The sequence below is a fragment of the Pungitius pungitius genome, chromosome 2 (assembly GCF_949316345.1).
Source record: "Pungitius pungitius chromosome 2, fPunPun2.1, whole genome shotgun sequence".
Classification (NCBI taxonomy): Eukaryota; Metazoa; Chordata; class Actinopteri; order Perciformes; family Gasterosteidae; genus Pungitius; species Pungitius pungitius.
Genome location: NC_084901.1, coordinates 8,123,913 through 8,151,335, shown reverse-complemented (window position 1 = coordinate 8,151,335; position 27,423 = coordinate 8,123,913). Strand labels below are relative to the sequence as shown.

The 27,423-nt window shown below is 44.2% G+C and overlaps 2 protein-coding genes across 7 annotated transcripts; both read right to left on the bottom strand.

Moving 5' to 3' along the window:
• On the bottom strand, positions 1 to 17,110 carry LOC119210482 (ubiquitin carboxyl-terminal hydrolase 15-like). Of its 6 annotated transcripts, none has more exons than XM_037460533.2 (22): positions 16,983 to 17,110; positions 15,941 to 16,068; positions 15,452 to 15,582; positions 13,436 to 13,562; positions 12,959 to 13,104; positions 12,012 to 12,073; positions 11,417 to 11,503; positions 8,367 to 8,514; positions 7,973 to 8,146; positions 7,503 to 7,661; positions 6,498 to 6,722; positions 6,330 to 6,413; positions 6,114 to 6,208; positions 5,655 to 5,843; positions 5,435 to 5,547; positions 5,057 to 5,332; positions 4,741 to 4,811; positions 4,316 to 4,431; positions 4,089 to 4,238; positions 3,459 to 3,562; positions 2,928 to 3,016; positions 1 to 2,613 (listed from the first exon to the last, which is right to left on the bottom strand). In XM_037460533.2, exons 1-22 carry the CDS (start codon positions 17,069 to 17,071, stop codon positions 2,272 to 2,274), a joined length of 3,105 nt encoding a protein of 1,034 aa, XP_037316430.1. In that variant the 5' UTR covers positions 17,072 to 17,110; the 3' UTR covers positions 1 to 2,271. The 6 variants fall into 6 exon arrangements, with proteins under 6 accessions (XP_037316430.1, XP_037316431.1, XP_037316432.1 ...); XM_037460534.2 differs by having other exon boundaries at positions 8,367 to 8,469; XM_037460535.2 differs by lacking the exon at positions 11,417 to 11,503.
• A 447-nt stretch (positions 17,111 to 17,557) lies between these two features.
• Positions 17,558 to 26,901, bottom strand: LOC119210484 (sodium- and chloride-dependent GABA transporter 2-like). Its single transcript, XM_037460540.2, has 15 exons — positions 26,289 to 26,901; positions 25,587 to 25,778; positions 24,349 to 24,483; positions 24,011 to 24,151; positions 23,829 to 23,916; positions 23,608 to 23,740; positions 23,292 to 23,426; positions 21,199 to 21,302; positions 20,863 to 20,987; positions 20,657 to 20,769; positions 20,284 to 20,421; positions 19,343 to 19,445; positions 19,123 to 19,223; positions 18,812 to 18,982; positions 17,558 to 18,643 (listed from the first exon to the last, which is right to left on the bottom strand). The coding sequence occupies exons 1-15, from the start codon at positions 26,293 to 26,295 to the stop codon at positions 18,494 to 18,496; spliced, it is 1,836 nt and encodes a 611-aa protein (XP_037316437.1). The 5' UTR covers positions 26,296 to 26,901; the 3' UTR covers positions 17,558 to 18,493.
• Between the last annotated feature and the right edge of the window lie 522 nt (positions 26,902 to 27,423).

Here is a 27,423-nt window from a genome sequence, read left to right as displayed (position 1 = left end):
GAAGCTTTACACAACTTTATTGAAGATTGTGTAAAAATACACATGCACATTTCAAATGTAAACCCCAGTGAAATCAAGTGCAGCCAACCCTGGAACTCCCTCGTCATGTCATCATGCAAGGATGTCTGGATTATTTTCACAAAAAGAGTCCCAAAACAGAATCATCCCTTTTTTCTTTTCTTTTTTTTTTTGTTGAAAAATATTCCCTCCCTGACAAGAGCGCAGGCAAGACCTGGCAAACCAGTGTGTCACACACCCCACCCCCCCCCCCCCCCCCCCAAAGCACGAGATGTCAGGTCTTGCCATGGTTTTAAATATATTGCCGGTCTATTATTAAACACTTACATATTAAATAAATAAACTTTATCAAATGTGCACTCACAGAGTGAACTCTTATGTACAATATTGTATAAGCCTATAGTAGCAATCACATCTCGCTCAGTCGGGATGGAGTGGAAGGTAGGCTGCCCAAAAGGCAAGGCAGCGCTGAGGCAGTGAAGCACAGATATGCTAATGAAGGCATGGTACACAGGTCATATTTGGAGGCAACAGGTACACTGATGCAGTTTACAATGGAAGAACGGGTAGAACATAAAAAAATAAAATAAAGACACAACAATCCTCCATGGAGAATAGTTGAGTGACTGAGGAATATCTTGCTGCAGTCCGCGACTAAATATGTTCACTGCCTCACGATCCCAAAAGCTGATCGGCCTTTTAGGGCAGACTCACATTTTTTTTTTGTCCACTTCCCTCACTCCCTCCATCCAGCAAGTTTGTAAAAGCTCCGGACCACAAGTAAGTATTTCTCCTCCCCTTATTCCCCTTCCGGAAAGAGACAAACTTAGCAGAACCCATGAATTCATTGAGCTAAATACCCAAAAGGCAAACAACCTTATACCATCGCATTCAACTAGAATTAAGGCAGGGAGCCATGGAAGGGGAAAAAGAAAAAAAAACAACCACAAACGTCCAGTCTGTGTTCATACTATCAAGCATACATTCTGGCCTTCTCGTGGTGAGATGACATGGCTGCCGATGGACCGAGCAGAAAAATGAGACGGACATTCGTGCACACGTGTTGGTGCAGGTATGGGCGTGCGAGAGGGGGAGAAGGTGAGAGAGAGAGAGGGTGGGGATGGGTTATGTGCAAAGAAAAAGGCGACCGGGCTGAGATCAAGAGTTAAGGCCGAGGTGATCCCAGACAAGAAATGATCCATCCGATGTCAGCGAAATCACAGACGTTCCAAATCTCACAGTGCCTCGAAATAAGAAGAGCAGAGAGAGAACGAGGGGGGGGGGGGGGGGGGGGGAGTGAGTAGAGCCCTAAACACCGCCTATGAATAACTTAAGAGGAATAGTTGATCAGGTGATTTGTGGCGTAGAACTGAAGAGTCGGCCAGCTAACTTTCAAACACATCTTTTGTATTTGTTGCAATCCCTGCAAATGATGTTAGGTTTATTACTGATCCATGTTTGCCAATTAGAACAGGATTATTCTATGCAAAGTTAGCTGGATGACCTTCAAATCCCTTTTCCTTGCAAATTTCAAGAAGTATAAATGATGCGACAGCAGAGACCAGAGAGGCAGCAGAAGCAGGGCCTATAAATCACTAAAGATCATGCCGAAACACAAATAATCCATCTAAAAATGCATGATCGCAGCAGCAGCAGCACAAAGACAGTTTGGCTGTTTGACACTTTATAAAACCAGCTATGAGCAAAGGTTCTGTACACACATCTCACTGAAGGCAGCTTCCTAAACCTGACGCTGGATGGTTGTGCAAGTTCAAAATGTTTCAGCGCATCATGAGAACCCGATATAATTCAGTGTTTAAAATATTTACAAGTTATAAATGATAAGATAATAAAAATGATATTCCAATAATGCATTGCTCGCGAAAATATATTAAAAAAAAAAAAACACAAGGAACACAAAAAGCCAAAGTGGGGGGGGGGGGGGGTCTAAATCCATCCCGCATTATCCTTTAGTATTTGCTCACCTGCTCTCTGAAAAGAGTCACTAAACGAATGGACACACACACACACACACACACACACACACACACACACAGACACAGGAGGGCTCTGATTCCTTAAGAGTTGCGTACCCTCGGCCCCCCCCCCCCCCCCCCCCTCCTACAGCGACTCAGCCTGTCGAGCTGCTGGGTGGGGACTGATGGCGCCCGCTGCCATGCTGTGTCCTTATGGCTGTGGATGGAAAGATTCTTGTCTCTCTCGCTTTCCTTTTATCCATGTCCTCGGTAGCCCTCAGTTGGCTTTCATGGTGACATCTCGAATGGGGGCCTCCTCCTCTTCTTCCTCTTCTTCTTCTTCCTCCTGCTCATCTGCCTGCTCGTTGTCGTTCATCCTGCGCCGGTTCTCGTTCAGGTCCTCCTCGTCGCTCTGAGCACCGGCCGATGCGGCGGCGCTGGAAGAGGCACCTTTAGTGAACGATGGGGTTTTTCTCTCCGTCCTCTCCTCGCCATCTTTCTCCTCATCATCTTCCCCTTCTCCCTCCCCCTCGTCCTCTTCCTCGCGGTCGAGGGCAAAGTAGCCGGTGCCTTTCACCGTGTCCTGGCGCTGGTAGAAGAGCACGTATCCGGCTTTGGACTGAGGGAAAGACAACGATGACCTACATTAGCCGGCTACAGAGACTCACTGCTAAATAATTTCAAACCTACTCGAAGAACACAACCTAAATTCCGAGTGGTTAAAGAGATGAATGCTTTGTCTTTTGAGGACAGTTAAACAAACTTGAGTTACCATTTTCCTCCATGAGTGTACAGACTAGTCATTAATATTACATTTATTAAATAATCCCGATTAGTAAATATATAAGCAGAGCATCACCGTGCTTACGTGAGCCATCCGGCCTTTGACAAAAAAATAAAGTGAGTGTCGCTGCTGCCAATGAGAACTCTCACCACGATCTGATCTTCGTTGGCGGGAGACACGCTGCTGTCGTCAAAGTTGTACCACTTCTCGTCGTCTTTGTTCCTGGCGTAAGCCGTGTCTGAGCGGAGAGGGATGAAAAGAAGGTGATTTAGCATCACCGTACTCCCGACATTGGCACCATGCTGTGCTCACACCGTTTGGATTAAAATAAAACACACACACTTTGGTTAGTGTAACAAGTGTAAAGTGTACTTCGAGCTCTTGCATGAATTATTCCAAAAAACTGAGAACCGTAATGCTGCCGTTTCCTGACATGTCGGCATATGCAACGTCAACAGAATTCAGGTCACCAAGTCTTTAAAACTCTTAGTGAGCTGCAGAGGGAAACAAGGTTATGACTGGTGTCTGCATGAAGCTTGCTGTGCAGGGGGAAATCACCGGGTTCAAGGCATGCAATGAATAATATATTAGAGCACGGCGTCTGTTGATTAAGAGTGTCGGTGCATGCAGGAACACACAGCTGTGGGACGTCGCTCAGTGACATGCGTGGTGCATCTTACAGTGGCCTCCACCCATCCCGCCGTAGTGGTTGGACACCGCGATGAGGTCATAGCGGCAGGGCCCGGCGTTGGGGTTGATGAGGAACTCTGACATGTCCAGGTCTCTGCAGAGAGCACATCACAAGGTTGGAAATAAGCGCTCCAGTAAAAATAAGTGTTCTACGTTATGTTGCAAGCTACTACAGTACATTTAAAGTTACATGCCACAGCATCAAAATCGGTCTTTATTCATTTACATTATGTTCAAATTTAACTCAACCAGTATTCGTAGTTTGTTATACGGTATCGCAATTCCAAATAATGAAAAAATATGAAAACATGAAATGCTTTTGTCTCTTGTAAATGTGCTGTGTGGCTCTTATACTTGTATGTGTGTGTGAGACTGTTTTCTCACGGTTTATACATTCCCAAAACAGCCTTAATGGATCAATAAAGTAAATACGAGATGTGATTGAGAGATGGAATTTGTGATATGTTATAAACACAAATTATATAAAAACATATTCATTATTACTTTATCCGCGCTCTATGAATTCATCCATATAATGTGGATGAAGTAAAGTGAAGTGTTCTGCTGCAGGGATTTATTGCATTCGCTGAGTGTGCGTGCGTGCCGTTAAGAGGGAGTACCTTAGTGGAAAATCCACAAGGGAGTCCAGTTTATCCCTCATGTATCGACTGTAAGAGAAGCGTTTCAGATGGACCGCCAGCACCGGCGGCAGGGACCACAGGTCCAGCTTCTTGGTGGCCTGCTGGTGCTGCTTACAGCTTGGGCAGTACCTACAGGACAGGACCCACAATGCAGTTGAGCCAACGTGTCGCGGTGCTCAAGCTTGTGAACATGCGGCGTTTCTCACCATGGGTCCTCGGCTCCCAGTTTCTCCTTTGTGGTGAAAAGTTCAATGCAGTCCTTCAGCTTGAAGAAAGCCTTTTTCTGAGGCTTGTACTCCATGCTCTCATGCTTGTCAAAGTCCTGCTCCCACACACAAATGAGCTATTAATACCAGTGGTCTCACTAAACAACATGGACCGTGCTTGTGGCTTTTGTGCAAACATAATGCTTTAAAACAAGTTTAAATATGTACTAATGGAAGATATACTGACTTTGCACTTTTTAAGAAGCAAGTTGGTTGCATGTACAAAAACAAAATACTGTACTAAATAAAGTAATCTTATTTAAATTCTAAGAGGGATATGTTCATATTAGTCGCAAACTGCTCATCATCTAAACAGGAAAAGTTGAATATCTGCAACAGAGAATGACTCCTGATATTGGCTTTACCTCGACGACAGTCTCGTCAAAATACTTCTTCTTCATCTCTGGTTCCCAGTCCAAGGACAGATAAGAGCGGTCTGTCGAAAGACAGAACAGAGATGATTAATTCAGATCTCCTATTATTATTTTTCTACACAATTCCTGTACAACCCCATTCATCTTACTTTTCTGTGCAGTAAAATAAAATACCCACCACCTAATGCCTAGTTCAAATGACACTAGATAATGCAATGATTGGGTACTAGAGGACGAGTCCGAATCGATTTAATTATTTGAAATTTGAGGGATGTCATGCTGGGTTTCATATGGCCTCTGTTCCTACCGCTCAGTCGGAGGTGTCCCTCGTCGAAGCGGATCTGCCTGGTGTCCTCCTTGATGAGGGAGAAGTCTGTTTTCCCCATGTTATTGAACTGGAATGTAAAAAGTCTCTTGCGGCTGTGCCCCGCAGTCTGCGGGCCTTTGGTGGAGTTCTGCGGGCCGACCACGCCGTTCTCCAGCTCGTTGTCCACGGAGTCCTCCGACTGACTGTTGTCGTTCTCGGAGGGCAGCTCCTGATCCTGGCTGGACTCCTCGTCCTGCTCGTCGGTTTCCATCTCGCCTGAGGGAGGACGCAAGAGATGTTAAAAAGGACGGAAGTGTTACCGGTAATGTGACTGGAACGCGTCTTGAGTGTAGGGGGGGGGGGCGGCTGTGGACTCACTTGGCGACCCCTCCTCCAGCAGCCCATTGGTGCCGTTGCCGTTGACAGCGTGTAGCTTGGACGTCTCTTGACAAGCCTCTTCATCCTCCTCGACTGGAGATCGCACAAAGCGGCTGCGTATACGCACAAAAAAAGAAGGTTTGTGATGCCATCAAAGTGAAGAAGCAATTCACCAATCGTGACCATATGACCAAAACACAAGAGGGACGATCAAACGCACCAGAGGCGCAGGAGCAGCATGTTGTACAGCTTGTCTTCGCTGAGGGTTCTGGGAACGGCAAGCAGGAAGGGCTGTCCGAACAGCGGCGTGCTGGTGTGGTTGTAGCCGGACTGCTTGTACTTCTCCCTCAGGTGCACCGGGATCACCACGTGGTCCGTGTCCTCCACCCTGTTCACTGCCAACTCAAATCTGCACGGACAAGGGCGGAACGTTTTGTGGGTCGTGAATGCACAACGGAAATAAAAAGCCCTGCATGTTTATGTACTCTGCAAATTAAGCGTTTTTAAGAGTAGCCATCCGCTAGCAATTATGTGCTTCACATCTCAGAAGTCGCAAAAGAGCTAGAGTTATGAAATTATGAACTATGAATTAAGCAGTCTGTATGTATGTAAACGGGACAGGAACTTAAATTTAGACTGAATTTAGATGTAATTTCCGACTGACAAGTTTCACACTCACACATAGATATCGTCTCTCTCCATGATGCTGCTGAGGTTCTCATTGGTGGCAAAGATCCGATGGAAGCGGTGGTTGTAGATGTCAGTTACAATCATCTGGGGAATTAGTGCGAGGCAGTCAGAAGGTATAGCAGGCTATATATTTGACATATCTCAAAAGTTTTCCCACACTAGCTGCTGAAGCTGCCCAGAGCAGAGTGGACTGTGATGTGTATACCTTCTCAGCAGACACTTCAGACAGGTTGGAGAGGGACGTACACAGGTCGGAGATGTAACCCACCTTCGGCACGGTCAGCTTGTACTGAAGCGGAAACACATCACAGGAAATCGTAACAGTTCTGCGCCGCTCGGGCGCTTTCCGGGCCGGCCAATGTGCGTGTTGTACCTGTGTGGGTTTCGCTAGAGGGTCCAGTCTGACCAGGTACACCTCCAAGGTCCGCTCCTTCTTCATGGGCAGGGGCAGGGTCAAGTAGCAGAAAGGATCAAAGGTCACAGAGACTTTGGAGCACACAGGACACACCAGGGTGGACTTGAAAAGGCCGTGGAAGATGTCCACAATGATGGAGTCATTTCTCTTGACGTGGTTCTCCCATGCCTCCTCCGCCACCACCTGAGATGAGCAGCGAAACATAGACCAGCAATATAAAAGTCAGCCCATTTTAGGTTGTGAAAATAAAAATCATAATGAACATACCTGCAAACTCATAAGGCAGAGGTATTCAACTAAAATGTTCCAAATGGTCCAGTCAGAGAACATTTCGAGAAGCTACGGTACGGAAGATCATAATGTAACTATTTAGTGTGATTGACTAGAGACGTGTATCAACATCTGCATTCAAAAAGATCTTTTACGCCGGGATCAGGTTTTAAAAAAACAACGGTCTGTTTTAGCTTTAGGTCCCGGTCCAGATGGGACGGCTTCTGGGTCCGGATCGCGGTCCTCCAGTTTGTGACCTCTGTCATAAGGGGTCTCCTCTCTGCTGACTGCAGCTAGCAAGGCTCCTGTGAGACTGATTCGCCGAGGACTGTAACTGCAGAACGATACGTGGTGTTGCAAAACCAGAAATAGCTCCAATAACACCAAGGAAGGTTGCTAGATTTGTCGCTGGTCGCTATTGACAAAAAGAAAAATTGGCAAGAGGGTTTGGAAAGTTTAGGAAAGCCGCAAAGTTGGAGGGGGAAATGAAGAAGCCGTAAAGATCGACGCTGAATGTCCGAGGCTCGTCACATCAAAGATGTTTTATTGCCACCTCGTCTCACTGCAATCTCAGAAACGTGGCCGCCCAGTTGGAACAACACACCATGCTCATTCTGAAGGGCGTTCTCCAGCTACACATAGTTTGGGATGAGGAGACAGTTTGAGTCGTCAGCGGTGCCATTATGAGCTCACCTTGTCCGGCCTGCCGTTAGCGTCCTTTAGCTGGATGTAGGGCTTCTGCCTGATGCGGTTCAAGTCTTCGTGAAGGCCGTCCAAGAGAAAGGCGAGCAGCTCGTGAGAGTCCTGCTGTTGGTAGCCCGAAAACTGTGGGGCAAAGCGTCCCACCTGGGTCTGGAGCAAGGAAGACACAGGAGAGACAATGACAAAAAGGCATACTTTACAGCGAAGCATCGCCGGGGAGGCATGCGAGGCATTGGATTGGATTCTGGTGTCGTACCGTAACTATTGGTATCCTGATATTTATGTTAAGTTATTGTATCAAAGTCATTCGGTTTTGACACCACTGCTCTAACCTACTCAACACTTGCGTCACTTGGTGACACAACGTATTATTTTGTTATTCACCTTCAACGGTGAACTACCAAGACCCCGTCATACCAAACTGCTGAGAGAATTGTACAATTGTGTTGTTTTTTTTTCACCTTGAAAGGCCTTGGGGTGACGTAGCTGAATTTTCCCGACCACAGCTGCTTGATCAGATCGGCGTAGGCTTTGGCGATCTCCCCCTTCATGCCCAGCGGGTTGTCCTTGTTCAGCTCGTCCGTGAACTTGTCTTTGAGGAAGTACTCCGTCAGAGGAGGGATATTGCTTAAACACTGGGGGGCGGGAGGAAGGAGAGGACAATCAGTGGAGCATTTACTAATGTTAACAAGACCTGAATTCCGAACCACAATGTAGTGACTCTGCTTCTTTACATCCTGGTGACAAGCTGAAGTTAAGCCGCCACCACCAACTTGGTTCTTTTTTAGACCTCAAGAACAAACTTTTAAAGGATTTAAATAACTTTCCAGAGTTCCCTGAAGGCATTGACGTTACCTGCACAGCAGAGTTCATGAAGCAGGTGTTGCCCAGGTTGGAGAGTCCACAAAGGCCCGAGCGCTCACTCTGCCTGCTCTGGTCGGAGTAGTCATAGCTGTTGCTGTAGGGGTGGTAGGATGGTAGACTATAGCTTGAATTCTTCACACTGTGCAACAAACACACAAAATCCCCAACAGGCGTGTTACGTAGAGCCTAGTGGGGTTTGTAAAACTACTCTCAGCAACAAAAAGGTCACGGACATCCTACTGTAAAGACGTATGTGATGATGCTACATGTAAGTTACGCTAAATCGGATAAAGCTGTTTAAACAAAACAACACAATCCAAATATGCAGCTTAAGTTTCCACCTGGACAAAAAAAACAGTTCAATCCAGACCTATGAACCCCCATCAAAAAACGTCCTCGACAGTGCTAAAGCTAGTCCCGCAGCAATCAGCAGACCTCTGGGACGGCTGCAAGGCCGTGTTGGTTGTTTCAGGCTCCCACTGGTCGAGGGACACGGCTCTGATGGCGGTGGAGGCACTGGCCTCGCAGTTCAGCACGCGGTGGTCCACCCTCCTGCTCTCCAGCTCCACCGCCTCTGGCCTCAGGCACCACCAGCAACAGAGGAGCATGACATCTCAGCCCCACCCCGGCCCATGCCGGCCCGCATGTCCGCGCAAAACTTGCCGACCAGCAGCCCGGACGTGTACTGTTGGGGTCGTGGTCCGACGTGTGCTAACGGCCTGTGTTTAGAGGGCCGCGTCGCAAGGCTCCGGTCTCCACTAGTGGGTCCTAATGTCAACTCGGCTCAACTCTGCCGCTCCGGTAGCGGTCACAAGTCGCTCCGAACCGCGTTTAGGCCCACGTTTCACTTCGGGCCAGGCCAATAATCGAGCCGCGGGAAGCATTAACACACAATCTTCCTCTTTCTTAGAGCTAACTATGGAGCTCCTCTCCTCTTTTTTGAGCCTGACCGTTATCTCCTTATCCACTTAGATCTCTTCCCCTGTCCTGTCCCGTCCCGTCCTCTGGTCTTCCACACCTCCCTCTGGCCTGCCTGTTCTCTCTGCCACTCTACGGCTACAAGCAGATATTTATAGCAGCATCAGCAGGAGCAAGGATGCTCAAGACTACTGCTACCGAAGCTAGAGGTGCACACGGGGAGAGAGAGAGAGAGAGAGAGAGAGAGAGAGAGAGAGAGAGAGAGAGAATAGGGGGAGGGGAGGACAGCACAAGGATGGAGGGGACGGGGGGGGACGGGGGGGAGGAGCAGTCAATTCACTGCATCTAGCTGAGGCTGCAGTATTCAAAGGCCGGCAGCTACGACGCACATATGCGCACACAGCCATTTATCACCCCGTTCTTACACTCATCTCGACACACTGACACACAACTTGTGCTCTTGTAACCCCCCCCCCAATGAAATTATACCCTGTGACGTTACTATAATCCCTCAAACACACACTACCTCTTTCATATGGCGTTGCGGTCTGTATGCAAACCTGTTAAAAAGGGAGGGCGTACATATACAAGATGAGGAAAAACTCAGCAGTCAGATCTGCTTCCATCACAGGAGCCAGCGTACAAGTGAAGGCAGGCGATGAGGGGAGTGGATGAAATATATTCTGAAGGTCACATAGGACTGCAGAACATGTGCATCGCAATGAGCTGATGGGAGCGAGTGGTAAAGAGACACAAGGAGTGAGTGGGGGGCGGGGGGGGCTGCCTTTCCCAGTCAGGGGACACCGTAAGACGATGAAACTTACTATTGTTACAGAGCATCGCTACTGAAGCCAAACAGACTAAGTCAAAACCACAAAATCAAAAAGACAAGTGTTACGTAATGCGGGAGTGCTTCATATAAGACAGTGAGAGAAGGGAGAAAAAAAAAGTGGCCCCATGCATAATTCAGTGCAAATGGCTCTGGCACCACAGTGAATCAGGGACAGGAGGGCTGCTGGGAGAGAAGATCCCATTTTCCCAAGTCACCGCCTCTGCAGGGAAAGATGCCACCCATAGTGGAGCAGTGCGCTTTAGCAGATTGCGAACGGAGCCTCTGGTTCCCAGCGCTGAAGCAAACAACCCTGCATCTAGGCTACCGGAAACTGGGGAGACATTTTCAGGAAACAGATACTGACTATCAGAAAGTGAGCATTGGCACAGCAAGAAGTCTAGACTGAACTGATTGATATATGTGTGGCCTTTTTTAGAAATTATAAAATAGGCTTATACTAAATAGGCTTATACTTGAGGTGCATAATTTACTTTATGAATGATTAATAACAGCATGATTAATCCTAATGTGGGTTAAAAAAATGAGAATGTGGACATCGGAAACAGTCGAAGAAATATCAAAAGCATCCGTTTTGGTTTAGGAGGAAGAGGTTTTACATATCATATATACAGGTGAGACTCGAAAAATTTTAATATTGTGCAAAAGCTCATTACTAAAGGTGAAACTAATAGTTTCTAATAGAGCTTTTGCACAATATTCAATTTTTCGAGTTTCACCTGTATTAATGGACCAAATAGTTAACGTATTCACCATAATCACAGCTATCGATCAGTCAGGTAGAAAAACAGATGCCAACAATCAAGCAACAGGATTAAATACTGAGTGAGGCACCCAGAAACGTGGTATATAGAGAACACGGCTGTCGCTGGCAAGAAAGTCAGAGAAAAAAAAAGATCAATCCAGTGTAAGCCCCGCCCCCTCCTCTCCCTGCCTGCCTGCCTGCCCGCCTTCAGCTTTTACAGCTGAAGCTGCATCATCACAAGATGGCTTTAGGACACAAAGAACAGGCAGAGAGAGACCTGTGCAAGACAAAGTTTGAGGGGATAGATGCAGATTGAGCCAAAACGGAGATGGAGAAAAATTCCAATTAGATCAAACTTATGAAAGATATTTCATTTCCGTAAGAATTTCCAGAGGAATTTTTATGGGAAGACAATTTTTCTGGGATATTTTGGGATGAAGGTGAAGGTCTTGGCTGAGCAACTCTCCATCTCTGTCTGTGGTCCCCAAAACACAACCAAGAGCTATTCAACCCACTGCCAGGCCTTACTTCCTGCTGTTGAAGCTGCTGTTATGGTTTGTGAGGGATGAAGGCGAGATCTTTGGCAAAGCAGAGATATTGGAAGCACCAGATGACCTTCAAAAGATAAAGAATAGATCATGAGTTAGAGTAGAAAAAATGAAATAAGGAGCTGTTTTTGAAAGGTGTGAGAGTGTCAATAAAATGAAATAGAGATGAATTAGAACAAATAAAAAAGGGATATGTGAGCAACAAAAAGTCAGACAAAATTGGTAGACTGAGACGTCATAGGCAGGAAAGCGCTCGGGATGATACAGTGCTATGGTGCCATAAATCTTTAAAAAGGGAACAATTACATTTAGCAATTTCCAACGAGGCAGCAACTGAAAGTTGTTTTCGACCACTTCCAAAACCACACATTTTGTTGCTATGTCACATTACACCACTTTCCTTCCCCTCCTAACTGACCACGACCAACGTAAACAGTCTCCAACAACTTAATAATACGCCTCGTATGTTTTATCTATCGGTGGATTGGTAGCAGTGATTGCATCCTATTCGCACAGGTTGCAGTTTCCTTTAGTCAACAGAAAAACAGGAGCCAGGTGACGTGCTTTTCACTCACTTGGGTGCCGTGGAGCCTCGGGGCCATGTGCCATCTTCACTCTTCTGCTCTATAACGAGAACCTGTGGGAGACAGCAGGGGGAGAGCAGGGCTCCATCTGCTTAGTTTAAAAGACACCAAACGCTTTCGTACTTCAATCCTATACTGTGACGTTTTACTCTAAAAAAGTATAAGAAAAGGCTATTTATCTTATTTGTTTTACAATTAAATGGATTACTCAGATATGGATACAAAAAGGTAAAACACACATCACACAAAACGATCATCATGACGCACTGAGATTATCCTGCAGTGACTTCCTCAAAGCTAGTAGCAGAACCAACAAGACCGGGAGCTGGATGGATCTTATTCACTCTTTCATGTGGTGACATCTGTTCCTGGCTTTTTTTTATATTACAGGCTGCTCTTACCACATTGTGTTAACTTAACTCCAGAGCCTTTCAAAGTAAAGTCGAGACGGGGATTTAAATAATCAAATACATTTTTTTTTCATAAGAATCTAATTCTGCTTTGCACCATGGATCTTAATTTCCTCAGGTTTCTTTGTGTCTCACATACGTGAAAAACGCCAACATAAGCAATGTTGGCGTTTTTCAGGTGAGGAACTGGCTGGATGGTGGGAGCAGCAATGAAAAGAAAAACAGACAAGTGCACCGCTGAAAGAGACTCAAATGTCAATAGAACATCAAAGAGGAAACTTGTCATGGCACCACATAAAAAGGGCGGACTGGCAGAAAGCACAAACAAGGATAGGCCATCTAAAAAAAGGTAAATGACACGGGAGTGTATTTCACTGAGCTCAGAACTGACAGCCTTCTACATAGCAGCCGGTATTTGGACAGCTCTAAGTTGAGTTATCAACTTTGATTATTTTTTCCTTTGGCTCACTTCCTATGAATGTATCCGCAAAGCTTTTCGAAACTATACAAATTAAAAATCATCCCTACCTGTCCTTGGTAGAGGCCAGCATCTTGAATGGTGCTGTCTGGTTTGTTAAGAGGCTCAAAGGTGTTGCTCATGTACCGGTTCCACAGCCGGGTTTCCCTCTCATCAGGGATCGTGAATAGTTTCCTCATCTCCTTTTCTATCACGTCTGCAGAAAAATGTGAATCATTTCTTTTAAAAAGAACCAAAAGAGAAATTACTCTAACTTCGCTATTTTTTAGTTACAAGAGGAACTTTCAATGTATTACTATAATAAAATAAATATGATAAAATAAATAAGTCATTGCAAGTAAGATCTTTCTTCATCCACATTTCAGTTCAGTCAAAACACAATAATTTAAGTGTAATCAAGGTTTGAAAAGCTGCCATAATCAAACACAGGGGGAAATGTAAACAGTGGAAATCCCAGGTCAAAACATGAAATGGGACACTCCCCAGGAGTATGAATGGATTGCTCTTCCGGAATGACTCAGGCCTACCTATTGTGTCGGCTTTACTGAAGCGCCTTGTGATCACATTGTCCATGTTGCCGTCTTCACAGAGCTTCAGCTCCGTCAGGTACACCTCGACCTTACAGTGCTTCACAAACATACCCTGTTCTACCACCTTGAGAAAGAAGAAAATAAAATGATTACGGTCAACATCATCTGAATGAAACCAGGATTACCACAATACCTTCTGCACATGCAGAACTCAATACCTACATAGACATGTTTCATGTTCTTACTACACAAAAAAGAACGCATCAGAATTATTTTTTAATTGTTTGCATGTCAAGCAAAACATGAATCTTGACACTATATCAGATGAAAAACAGCCTTCTGCAACAATAGCCATTAGTTGGTCATTATTTTTAAAGGAATTTGTAATTTTGCTATTGTTATGTCCATGCTTATCTTCCAACTATCACCCTAATAACTTCTGATTCTTCTGATGGTTGACAAACTACAGTCTATTGGCCTGGTTGTCACTCATCTGATAGGCACCGTGTTAGAGTGCCAAAATTAGGAGCCCCTCGTGGAAACAGCTGAGGGGTCCAGCCTATTTATTTCACTGCTGAGAACCCTACAACAGACACACACACACACACACACATATATATGTGCACGCAGTACTAACTTCACAAATGTCCCAGAGAACAGCAATAGTCATGCACACATGCTCGGCTCAGGTTCCCCCCCACTCCCACCCTATCCATGTCCATGTCCCACTCCCCCGGTGGGCCCATCCTGCCCCTCAACAAAACACCCAGGTGTTTTTAAACTCACAAAAGCCAGAGTCGTCGCCAAACTCTGACAGATTTCGTCAGATCGGAGTCAGACAATTTACCCCACCCACCGCCCCTCCTCCTCCTCCTCCCTGACTGCTTATGCCTCATACACTTCTCTCAGAAGCGTTCACACTGCCACACTCAAGAGTGACCTCAGCCGGCATTTCTCCACTTCAAAAAACAAGGACACGCAGGAACACTCCGCCGGACTGGGCATGTCACACCAGCGGAGGACAACCGAAGAAAAAGTAGCGCCAAACCTGTGACTACAATCCTCCTAAATCCATTTCAACGCTTGTGTTGTCTTTTGCCACAAGAGGGGAACCCCCCAAAAAAGGAACAAGGAGTTCAAAAGAAGAGGAAAACTAATAATGAACCTGTTGCATGTTGTGTCTCGCAGATCGCTCCATGTAGCTTTTCAGTCATCCAGAACGTTGCCCTGAAAATAGAAGCCACCTGATACGTCCCACGGCATACATGGCTAAATGGGAGGGTCAATGGGGGGAGGGGAGAAGGGGGGAGAGGAACCTCTTCTAGCAGTCATGATGCCATGACTAGTGAGATTTGAATTGGGGATTTGATACTGTAGGTTCTTCTAAGTTGTAGGCTCCATCATGACGTATTCCTCTAATCCTCCGACACAAATGGACAAACTGACATTTGGACGTTTTTTTTCTCCCTCTACCGTAATTAAACCTTTAGTTATACCTAAAATATTAAACTGCAGCTCATGAAAGAATGACAACACGGATATGGTTTCCTGCCAGGTAAATATTCATATCCTGTGCGGTGTTTCTTTGAACATCTAATCTTTCTTTGAATATCTAATCTTTCTTTGAATATCTAATTGGTCAATCACCCTAAGCCTAACCAATAAATACAACATTTATTTTGGTCACAGAAGCTTGAAGAATTGTATTCCTTACAAATTGTTCCAGGACTCTCTTTTGCTAATTCATTGTTAACGATGTATCGTGTCCAGTATCATTGGGCTGTCTTTTACCACGCTATGTCATGTCTCTATTTTAAAAGTTTAAAAAAAAAAAGTTTCTTAAAATTATGTCAACCGTAGCAATAGCTATCAACAACCATTAAACCACATTACAGAGAGCCGCCATCGCTGGCGTTGTATTTCCTCACTGGTTGTATTCTCAACGCAGCCATCAGGAACATCCTCCAACCCAAAAATCTATTCATAGCCATATGCTAATGACTGAGTGCTTACCTTCCGTGCAATTGGCTCTTGATTCTCTGTCAACGCATACCAGCTGACAAGCTTATTCCAGCCCTTTGTGGGGACCAGGATGTAGTCAAGCTCATCGATGAGGTGCTCCTTGATGGCCAGCCCATCCCCATCTAGAGGTAAGGGTGGGATAAGGGGGAAAGGATGAGAAACAAGCTAGCAGACAGGGGTAGGAAAAGCACATTGGGAGGGCAGCACTTAGAAAATAGGCCCTGCAGTGGCTGTCTCAAACAACACAAAACACACAAAGAAGAAAGGTATGCTGGAGAGCTTTCTATGAACCCCATTAAAAGGCTACCCTATGGAAGTCTGTCAACAATGTTGTTTTTGTTCCTTTTTCCTCTGAAGTCTTTGTGACCATTTCCAGAATGATAAAGCTATACTAACCGTCAACACATAGTGTACCACGCAGTATCTACACAGTATATTACACATTGTAAATTAAGGCAGGTTTAGTATCGTCCGTCTTACCTCCGAGAAGACCAGAGTTATCAACTGGTCCCGGGTAGACATTCTGGTCACCCATCTGGTATTTGTCCCAACTGTCAAAACCCACATATTTCTTCCACTGTTTGAACCAGCGACTGTCCACCAGGTACCTACAAGAGGGAAGGCAGTATTATGATTTCAGCTCTGCTAGAACATAATAAGATCAAACAGCTGGTGAACATTGTTAAAAACACTAACAAATCGTAGCACTTAAATTGTACTTATTATGGCTCTTAACTATAACAAGTTGTAAATTGGCTTATTTGATGAAATTGCACTTTCTTGATTATTGTTCTTCGGAGATTACATCCTCATGGTTGAAATGCAGTCACTTTGGATGAAAGCGTCAGCCAAATGAAATGTAATGTAATCTAACGTTGTTAAAGGGTCACGTAACACACTTTGAAGTATAAACCATCTTTTTGTGTTTCTTCTTTTAAATGGTGATAATAGAAATATTTCAGCAGCGTAAAGGATATCTTCCTCTCGGTGTTCTCAGCAAATATAACTTTACGAGGCTGAGATAACACATATTGATAGGTGGACAACAGCCAACTTGAGCTCTGCCAGCTGGCTGGGATTTTGACAGGTGGCTTTTACCTAACTCCACCCTGCCAAAGTCGGCTGACTAACCCACTGACTGGCAAACCACTTAACTTAGTGCTTCGGTGGGCGAGGCAATTACGTCGTAGGCTCTTAATAAGATTATAGATTCATTTAATGCAGTCTCATTGAGATTTTGTCTCATGGCCGTAGGGAATATAACGACCAGAATACGGCATTTAACGTAAAATGATATGTGGTAGACTATCGCTGTTCATTGGCGGTCTGGTGTTAGCCCAAGCAGCGTTAGCATGCCAAGCCGACACACATGAAGCTGACAGGCTCCCGTTAGCTAAATGGAAGCTAACTGTCAACACGGCCGCCACCTCAGCTTTCTTATCCTCCATGGCGTTGACAGCGTTGGCAAAGCCAGCCGACGTCCACGGGGTATCTTCGAAATAGGTTTCAGCTCATGTCTTACCAAGTGTCTCCTTTTCTTAGCTGTGTTTTCAGCAGCGCCGAGACCTCTCCTCTCTGGGTATCCAGATCCGCCGCTCCTCCTTCCGCCATCTTTCCTCAGACATCACCCGCTGCATGGTGGGAAAGTGCGGGGCGTCACCGCGCTACGTAGAGCGTGACGCTACAGTTTCAGCCAATCAGCCCGTCGACAGTACGGCCGACGCATGACACCCGGTGGTAAAGTTATTCGAGAAAATGCTCAAAAACTGCTCCATCATTGTAGCTTCACGATAGCTAAAAACACGTGTTCAATGACCACACACATATTTATCTAGTCAGGGTCATTAAATGATTAGACATGTTGTACTGTAATTTGCTGTGGGAGTTCAATGGTGCAAAATACTTTTAAAAGGATCTTTTTTTTTCTTCTTTTTTTTTAACTTTTCACCATAGTTGTCCTTTCGCTGGTTTACCTGAATAACAATTAGGCTTTGCATTTTTTTTGGTAAAATGCATGGTTTCCACATTTTCCTAACAGCAGTCTGGGAGTCATATCAGTAGAAGTATGGGATATGTACTTTCATAAAGTTTGGGGACTCTTTTTTATCAGACTTTAATGCAGCACTTTATATCAATTACGAAAACACGTGTTTATCTAAAAACATACTTACAAGATTCACATTTTTACAGTCATATTCTGTTACAGTACAAAATATGAAATTATTTTCTATGTATCATATTAGTCCTACAGCTACTGCAGTGCTACAGTATTAGTATACAGTATACTTTTCACTGACATCCTTTCATTACAACGCCTATTCATGTCAAACGCAGGATTATTTTTTAATTATTGTAAATACAAATGGGAAACTTTCCCTAATCAGCTATGATAATACAATATATGATACAAATATGGCTAAATAGCCATGAAGCAATGTCAGATATACAAGAACACTTGAAAAAGTATCTTACATGTCGCGGTAACAAATGGTTAATCTGTTCCATCAAATTTTATCCTTATAGCACAAACCTTTTGTGGAACTTGGGTTTCTGTTTCTGCTACTGACACTTGTGACCATCAACCTCCATAAAGAATTCTAACATTTTCATCAACAAAGCTTAGCTTGAATCCCAAAATTTGAATCTTCCTTAAAATGCAGTTGAACAATATACGCCGATGTACTCATATATTTCAGATTGAGTAAAGTTTTGTCCCTCACAGAAAATGCCCATGTCCCTTTAAAACTCAAACAAATTACTTATTGACGTATTGTTCTTTATCCTTTTCATTTAACCACATTGGCATCCCTGAAATGTACAGGCACTGCCAAACCCAGCACATTGTATGCCTACTATCTAATATTTACTATTATCTCCTGAGTCATCCATACCTATTATAATTTAAACTCGATGATTCAACAATTAATGGTGATCTTTCCCTGCAGTAATATTTAGGATGGAGGCGAGGGTGCAGCAAGTCAAAGATGGAACCAGAACCCAAATGTCTTTCCCATACACATCTCCACTGGGGCCTCATAAGTTGGAGTCCGTATCTGATACAGGATAGTAGCAGTTTCTAGTCAAGGTAGCTTCTCCATCCGCAGCAAAGATGACCAGTAACTTCTCCTGCTCCCTCTTGGTTTTGGGTAAAGTGTCCGATGGTGTGATGAGCAGCTGGATGCGCTGTAAAAACATACAACCAGAGGTTGAGCCTTTTTTTGGACAAGAAATCTCAATCCTTTAATTTGAAAAGAACTGCACACGTCTTGAATGATTAGGAAGTATGAGGTGACATAATCTGGTAACAGCTGCCAGCTAACTGAACAACATAAAAAAGGGTTCAAATGTTACCTCTGTGAACTTCCCTTCGGTGGTGATGATCTTGTACACCATCCAAAGTGGAATGCAGACCATGGAGGAAAGAGCGAGCAGCCAGCCAATCGCATAACCCCACCAAGGGTACACATACTCGTTGTTGTACTTTAGAGGGGTGTATTTGATGAGAGAGAAGGCAAAGGTACCCTGGAGAGACAATTAGACTTGCATTACTAGTGATGAAGACTCAATTGACTTATTGTTTATTTCTGTGTGAGGAGAAGAAGGAGAGGAGGCCGCAGTTGCTGTCAACCTTGATACTAATTAATGAATTTACAGATACTCACAATGCACGTGGCTGGTGTGAAGAACAACCAGCAATACTTGAAGTAACATCCTGGACGGTAGCCAATCATGTCCTCAATGTTATCATAAAAGCGATCTGCACCTGAAAAGACACAGTGAAGAAGCAGTAATCAGGATCAGGATCTCACAGCATGCACACTGGAAAAAACACATTTTTCAAATTTCACGAAAACAGGACTTTTATGTTTGAGGACATCTTACCATAGACCCATGCAATGCAGACGGTTTCAAAGATTGACATGAAGAGAAGACACATGCCGCTGGCTGCATAGTAGTCAAAGAGCTGGAAAACATACATGCCCCCCTACAATGAGAGAGATATGAAGCACAGAGTCAAGGTTAAAGCTGGAAAACGTTTTTGAAATAACACTAATACTAGAATGGAAGTTTAATTAATGACCTTTATATTAACAAATCTACCTAAAGCCAGATATATAATAACTGGAATCACAATATAACTACATGTGTCGTTATTCTATTAAGATCCTGGACTTATTATTATTATTATTATTATTTTCAGCACTGTATTTATTATTATTTTTTCTTGGAGGTGTTTTTTTCTTGGCAAACTTTAAGAGTTCACTCCTGATTGCACAATTAACTAACTGGTCATATAACATGTATATCAGCCTCCAGATGAATATTCTATTGTTGATATTGAATGACACACAAGTTTGCGAAAGAGATTTAAAACCCTGAAGCACAAATCTGGACCCTTCAGACATTTTTGAGACTTACCTGTGACTCGTTGCACAAAACCTCTGACTTGCTTGTACTTACAAAAGGATGACCTGTTGACACCTCTGCAGAGCATTCATGTTTCCAGCTGTGCAGAGGTGAAACCATGTCAACTAGGTTGAACTGTAAGAGCTTCTTTCAGCAGAAAAAGGGGCATCATGTGCTGGTTTACCGCTAAACAACCATCAGGCACAGCAACACCACCCCATAGCTTCATTGTTGTGTGTGCAAAACTATTTTCAAAGGAGATTTTTTATCTAAATGTAAAATTTAACATTTAGGTTACAAATATTGTTACCTTTTCTCAATGACCATGACTATATATAAGTAAATAAATGTCTCTGTTTTTGCAGAAGTTTGCCTGTGTGCATGCATCTGTGTGTGTGTGTGTGTGACCACCCTACCTCCATCAGCATGACGAGGCCCACAAAGAAGGAGACGAAGACCACACCCAGCAGGAAGAGCTCCCGTCGGTTTTTACGTCTGAAGATAGTCGGGTACATGTCGACTATCGCCGTCACGAGGCTCTCAACACACACAAACTGATGAAAGATGTATTTAGATCTTTTGACACATCATGTCATCTTGTATAACATGTATAATACCCAGTGTAAAGAGTGATTAAAATACAGAGAGGTGGGATATATTAAGTGTGTTGAATATAGATGCAAGAATAGTATGATAAAATCAATTCTATAAAAATGATTATTATGTTAAAAGGATTCACACAGGATCTCTGCCGTCTACAATGACAAGGATGGTAATAACTAGACGCACCTGACTGTCGAGCCCCAGAAAGACAATCATGATGAAGAAGAGGGCAGCCCACAGAGGAGAGAAGGGCATCATGCTCACAGCGCGGGGGTAAGCTATGAAAGCCAGGCCAGGACCTGCAGGAGGATTTATAAACAGACTATTTTTCCACTCCCTTTTTTCTTCTTCTTTTCCTCTCAGCAATGAACGCACGGGACGAAAAGCCTCACCAGATTCTGCCACTTCTGAGATGGGAACATTCTGTTCGTAGGACATGAAACCCAGGATGGAGAAGATTGCAAAGCCGGCAACAAAACTGGTGCCACTGTTCAGAAAGCACAACGCCATGCAATCTCTGTGACAGACAAGCACATTTTGCATTGTGATGAAACAGCGTAGGGGATTCATTTCAGCAATGTTTTCCACCATCGTGAAGCCTCAGATCAAAACAGCTGATCACATCAATCACAAATAATCCTGGAGTTGATCTGTTTTTTATACAGGACCTCCTGTAAGAAGGAACTCTTCTTCATTTGAGCATGTATGCATGTACATTATTTACCCACCTGTAACAGTTATTATTGTATTTGTTGTAGCTTCCCAGAGCAGTCAGCGACCCCAAACAGATGGCGTATGAGAAGAAGATCTGTGTGCCAGCATCCATCCACACCTTACCAGAAAGACAAAATCAAAACAAATTAACCGCTGAAACTAAAGTCACGCTAGGTCCCGTGGGGGCACGCATACATAACTTTGGTGGATGTACAAACCTATGTTTTCTATGGGTCTAAAAGAATTCAGCTGCGGGGCGTTGGCATTTGTTGTGGGGTCAGTACCCCACCAAGTGTAAAATCTCTCACCCCCCATGGCTAAGTACTGAGTGAATACTGTGTTGAATACTGTGCCGAGACTGTGTGCTGACGTATATGCGAAATATACTTTAATATTAAGAAATGCTAGAGTATAGAGGCCCAGAGCCATAGAAAGAAAAGTGTGTGTGCTGAAAAGCTACTGCTAAAAATAGACATAGGCATAAAGAAGAAACCACTTCTGCGCTTATTTTCCTCTAACAGGGCGCTTACACCTTTATCATGAACTTTTTGTAACCCAGAGGTGTCGTACGCTCGTACGCAACAGGGCTCTTACACTTCACCTCGCACTTGTATCAAGAGGTTAAAGAACCCCAATGACACAAAACAATGTTCTTATGCATGTTATTGTACAGCTCCCAGAAAACTGTGGGGAGATTGTGGGGAAATTACACACACACCTAAATATTCTTGCTCTGCTGAAAGTGTATAAATATGTGTGTGTGTGTGTAATCACGCATATGCTTTTGAGTTCAGAGTGCTCCCTGCACATTGGATTGTACCTGCTTTTTTATTACCATTTAATTCCTTTTTGCATTTTTGTATTCAATTTTTCTTAAATAAAATTTACCGGTTAGATCGGTTACAATACGGATGAAACGATCAAGCACCTGAGAGGCGAGCAGGAAGCTGAAGGAAGAGATGATGAAGATAATCAGGTGACCACACAAGGACAAGCGGACCTCCTCCCTAGAAATACAGTCCCAGCTCCACCAACCCCCAGCCGAAACAATGACTCTCCCCAATCGAAATTCTTTCAATGCCCACATACGAGGAAGGGGGGGGGGGGGGGACAATAATGGAGGGAGGAGTGTCCGAGCTCCAAGAAGATGAAAATAAATACAACTATGTAGTCGTAAAAACTACATAAAAAATGATGGACGACCCAACATCAGAGGGAGACGTGCGACGACAAGTGGGGCCAGCCAACTACAGGAACCTGCGAGGTTCAGCATGGAGGGGCGCCACCAACAGGTACGATAGCTCATCTACAGGGATAAATGAGAATAAATGAAGTAGTCCTGTCTAGAGTCAGAGAACAACATAACGCGGGCCAGTTGAATATCATAAGAGAAGCCATTCAGGATGCCATGGATATAATAACAATCGGAATAACAATCCAAGCCCACAACAACGGGAGATCCCTGGGTGACATAAAGTCTAGCAAAGTAACAGAAGAATTCATTCAAAGCCTCCCATGGCATTCTCTGAAAAAAGTTTTCCTGATCCTGCTGATTGTGAAATCCGGGGTGTAGCATCACATGCAGTGTATAATGGACGGTCACAAAACGCACTCACAATCATTGACTAATGCAGTTGCACAATAGTAAACTCTCACATGTCTCTTATTGCTTGTTTTGTTGCGAACTAGCAACATAAAGCCGTCTTGTTGCAAACTAGCATGCGGCTAAAAGGGAATAAGACAACCCAATCAAACAATAAAGGACACATCAAATGTTTTGAGGGCTCTGCAGAGCCACTTCAGCCTGTTAAGGTGACTGGGCCTCAGTCCGGGTCGAGCTTGTGTTGACACACCTAGTGGAGTCCTGACCCTGCATTCAAGCCCTGCCGCGCCTGCCTCTTTCATGGAGAGCAGATGTACCCCAGCAGAAACTAGGCTCCCTAGCAGAGAACCATGGGATCTCTGCACCTGGTGGCGCCTTCGCCCACAGGGATAGATGGATCTTCTAAAGGCCTTCATGGGGACTTTGTGGCATTTTATTATAGGGATGAATGTGCGTCTGCATTTAGGCTTTAGTTTGTAAGCTGTTTCAGTGACACCGTGGTACCTGTGGGTCAGCCAGGCGTCCCAAGTCTGGATAAAGGTAGAACTGGATGCCGATGGCAGCACCAGGCAGGGTGAGTCCTCTGATCAGCAGCACAATCAGCATCAGATAGGGGAAGGTCGCGGTGAAGTAGACCACCTATATAGACACGCATAAACAGTGTTGAGAACGATCCAAACAAATAAAGGAACATCTATCCATCTGGGATGGAGGGCGGGGCAAGGGGCAAGAGACATGCCAAATAGAAAAAATAAATACCAGATGTAATTTGTCTGGTAAAACAAAATGCATCAATAAAAAGGGTCACCAGGTCACCCACCTTCCCTGTGGATTTTACCCCCTTCCAGATGCAGAAGTAGCACATGACCCATGCGATGAACAGGCACAGGACCAGGTCCCAGTTCAGTGAGCCCATCTGGTCAAGGCCCGGGGAAATCCTCAGCACTCTTCTCCTGCAAGCACAAGGAAAGAAACACTGAGATGATGCATCACTGCCCTTTCCACAACAGTAATAGGAGGTGAGGCGCTCTGAAAACTCACTCCCAGAACTCGATGACGGGAGAGGTGGCATTTGGGTTAATCGTCTGTTCGATGGAGGTGTTTCTTCTCTGTAACCCAACGCAGTTTTCTGAGGGGTTGGTTGAAGAGCAAAAGGTCTTAATTCTTTAATGTATCAAAAACATTAAAGAATTCCTTTTTGCATATAAAAGGGCTTTTGCTACCTGTGTTCCAGGTGTTGTTGCAGGACGACCAGGCCAGGTCCCAGGAGAAGGAATAGGACAGGTAGAAAATGCCCCAGGCCAGAACAATGATGTAGTAGAAGTTCAACAAAGCCACAATCACTTGGGTGCCATAGCCAAGACCTGCAGAGTAATTAATACAAGAGAATTACAGAGTAATTTATAATCTATGAATTAAAATCCAAAGATATTGAAAACTTGAAAACATTCTTCCTCCATTTCAGAATTCAATCTTTCAGGCACTAACATTATTGCATTATAACATTTGCCAAATGTACATGCGTACCCAGGATCCCAAAGTGGCTGTGGGTCCTACCTACCTTCAAACAACGGACTGATTTTCCTCCAGCAGGTAATGCCTCCCTGGCTGGTGTACTGGCCCAGCGCCACCTCCAAGAAGAAGACGGGTACGCCGCAGGTGAACAGGAAGATCAGGTAGGGGATGAGGAATGCACCTTGAAATGAGTTGACATAGAGCCATTGATTCAGGGTTACCATAACCCCTGGCCTTCATGTACTGGAACCAATTCGGACCCAAATTACAGACTGCAGCTCCAGAAGTCACAGTCAGCTTGTTTAGCAGTACCAGTCAAAAGTTTGGACACACAGTTTTTCATACAATTAAGTGAGAAAGTGAACTGATACTGTATACACGAAGCCCCTGTGTGCAGTGTATCCATCAGACGAATGCCAATCGGCGAACCCCTGTCTTCCATTCTTGGATTTGCTATTGCTAATTACATATGGCCTACGACGTTTTTTTTCTCCTGTTCCCAGATTTGAAATGCTTCGGGCTGTTGGCAACAAATCATGTTTAGAACATCTTGATCAGGTTAACCGGGTTTGAACAAAACTAAGAAAACATATATCATATATAAACCCCAGAGGCTTCAGCCTCGATAATGTGGTATTTAACATACCAGAGTTGAAGGATTAAGGGCCCGGACAACATGAAGCTGCCATATAGCTCTTAATAAGACCACAAATCAGCATGAGGTGAAGCAATGGGGCATGAAGAGAAGATTTGAAATTTCTTTAATTGGGATTTTGCGCCGACGTCCCGTCGTGTGTTCAGAGTGCTCAAATTTCCGCTTTTCTGCAGGGACAGCTGCTGTGAGCAAGGAGCAACAACAGCTGCCTGACCCGATCAGTCTTGAACCTTGACCTCGCCACCCCATGGAGGGAAGAAGTGGTGCGTGCAATGAAGCACCTACACAAGCATGCCCAACGAGGTCTGACGTCTGCCTTGGTTCACTGCGAGAACTTAAATACGTATCGAGTCTGCAGTTAGATTTTGAAACCGGTCCTTAGGTATTCTGTCGTTCCCTACATATTTGTTTGCGTGCAATTTCTCATGAGTCATCCATTCATTCAGTGTATTTTAAAAAGAGCTGCATGTTGGATTCGTGCAATATTAAGCATGAGTCTGGTATGGATGCACCATTCGTACAACTTGGTGTTTTCTGTTTTAGTTAAACCCTCCTTCTGTCATTGCTGCCATTGATTTATAAACATTATAGTTCGGGACATGCATGAGCTCCTTCCTCCATCCACTCACCTCCTCCATTCTTGTAGCAGAGGTAAGGGAAGCGCCACATGTTGCCCAGGCCGATGATGGAGCCGGCAACGGACAAAATGAACTCGAGCTTGTTGCCCCACTGGCCCCGCTCCTCCATCTTCTCCTCTGAAGGGGACCTCTGCTCCGTGGCTTGGCTTACGCCATTTGGGGCACACGCTTTGGCGGCGTCACCTACGGAGCAGACAGAGCGACAAGGACCGTTGCAGCCGGTTATGTAGGCTGGTTGGTGTCAATTGTTTTTCCTTTACTCAGTTATTGTTAAGCAATCAGAATCAGAGTAAGCTTTTTCGCCCATCCTTTTGCATACATGAATCTGAATGTTTTTTTTCTTTGCTCTTCACATACATTTATTTTTTTTACAAAGAAACAAGAAAAATATATAAGATACAAAACAAGGACAACACAAAAAAAGTGGTGTAGGTGCAGGTCTAAACATTATAGACACGTTGTTTTACATATGTAAATTCTGTGTGCAATTGTATAGATGTGAAGCATGTCATTAAAAAAAAGGAGCTTGCACACTGTCATTTTTATTTTAAGATCTTTATTGCAATGCTTTTGTTATCCATTCCTTAAATAGAAAAAAAACGCAGTAATTAAGTTAACAAACAAATGTAACTTGAATCTTTCTAAATATCTCACAATAGTCTATTTGCAAAATGCACAACATTCATAGCTCACCTTTCATCGCAGTGCCACTTGATCCCCTGTGTGTAGCTCTAGTCTCAAGGCTGAAGCCGTCTCTGGAGGTTTATCAGTGAACGCTCCACTTGTAGGAATTTAAACCGGACTGGAGTGAGGGGCGGGGATTTGTAATGCTAAACTGAGGCGAGCCTCTTCCGGTCTCCCTTTGCCCTCGTCGGCCCCTTTCAGAGCAAAGTACATGACTCCTTGCTTTAAATAAGGTGCGCCATGGGATTACATTACATTACATGTCATTTAGCTGGCGCTTTTATCCAAAGCGACATACAATAAGTGCATTTCCACATAGATAATGGGATGACACTGGAACGCTCTGTCTTTCAATACAATGCTTCCCAGATTGATGTGTGAGGTCAAGGTTTTCCCAGTTGAGTTATGACTCAATCAATTATGAACCAAAGCATTTCAAGGAAGGAGCCCATGTTTAAGTCTGGCAAAAACATAGATGGGCATTACCTGCTGCTGCATGTACACAACAGCATGGATGACGGCATAAGGGGAGCAATAAACAGTGAAAACAAATCACATCAACTAAAGTGGAAAAGTGGAAATAAAGGAATGATAACAGAAGCCTTTTGTGGCCATTGAGACACCAAACTACAGCCTTTTACTACAGGTTTACTCGGTTTACTACTAGCAGGCCCTTGTGATCGCATATTTCTAACTTTCCCTCTCAGCACAGATGCAGAGGTGAGCGACTCGAGGGGAAAAAGCAGCTTGGGTCAGTTCGCACCGGATTTGACTCGGCGGAGTTGGAAATGACAGCAGCCAGCACTACCCGACTGCTTTCCACTGCACATTTACATATTCACGTGTATTGCTTACATTGGTGAATTGGTGCTTTTTATGCCCAAATGCAAGTTTGCAAAATTTGTCTGAAAATAAATCGTTTCTGAAAATAAACCGATGACAACTTCCCACCCCCTTTTGCAGAAGGAGCAAGAAAGATAGTCTAAAAATTCTCTTTCTTACATAATGCAGTTTACATTGCTTATGGCATAGGAGAAAATAAATGTATCATGAAAATAAATAAACATTTATGAAGCCATTCTTCTGCCACATCTCGCCTGATTGAGGTTAACGAAAGTTAAATCAACATCTCAATAAAATCACA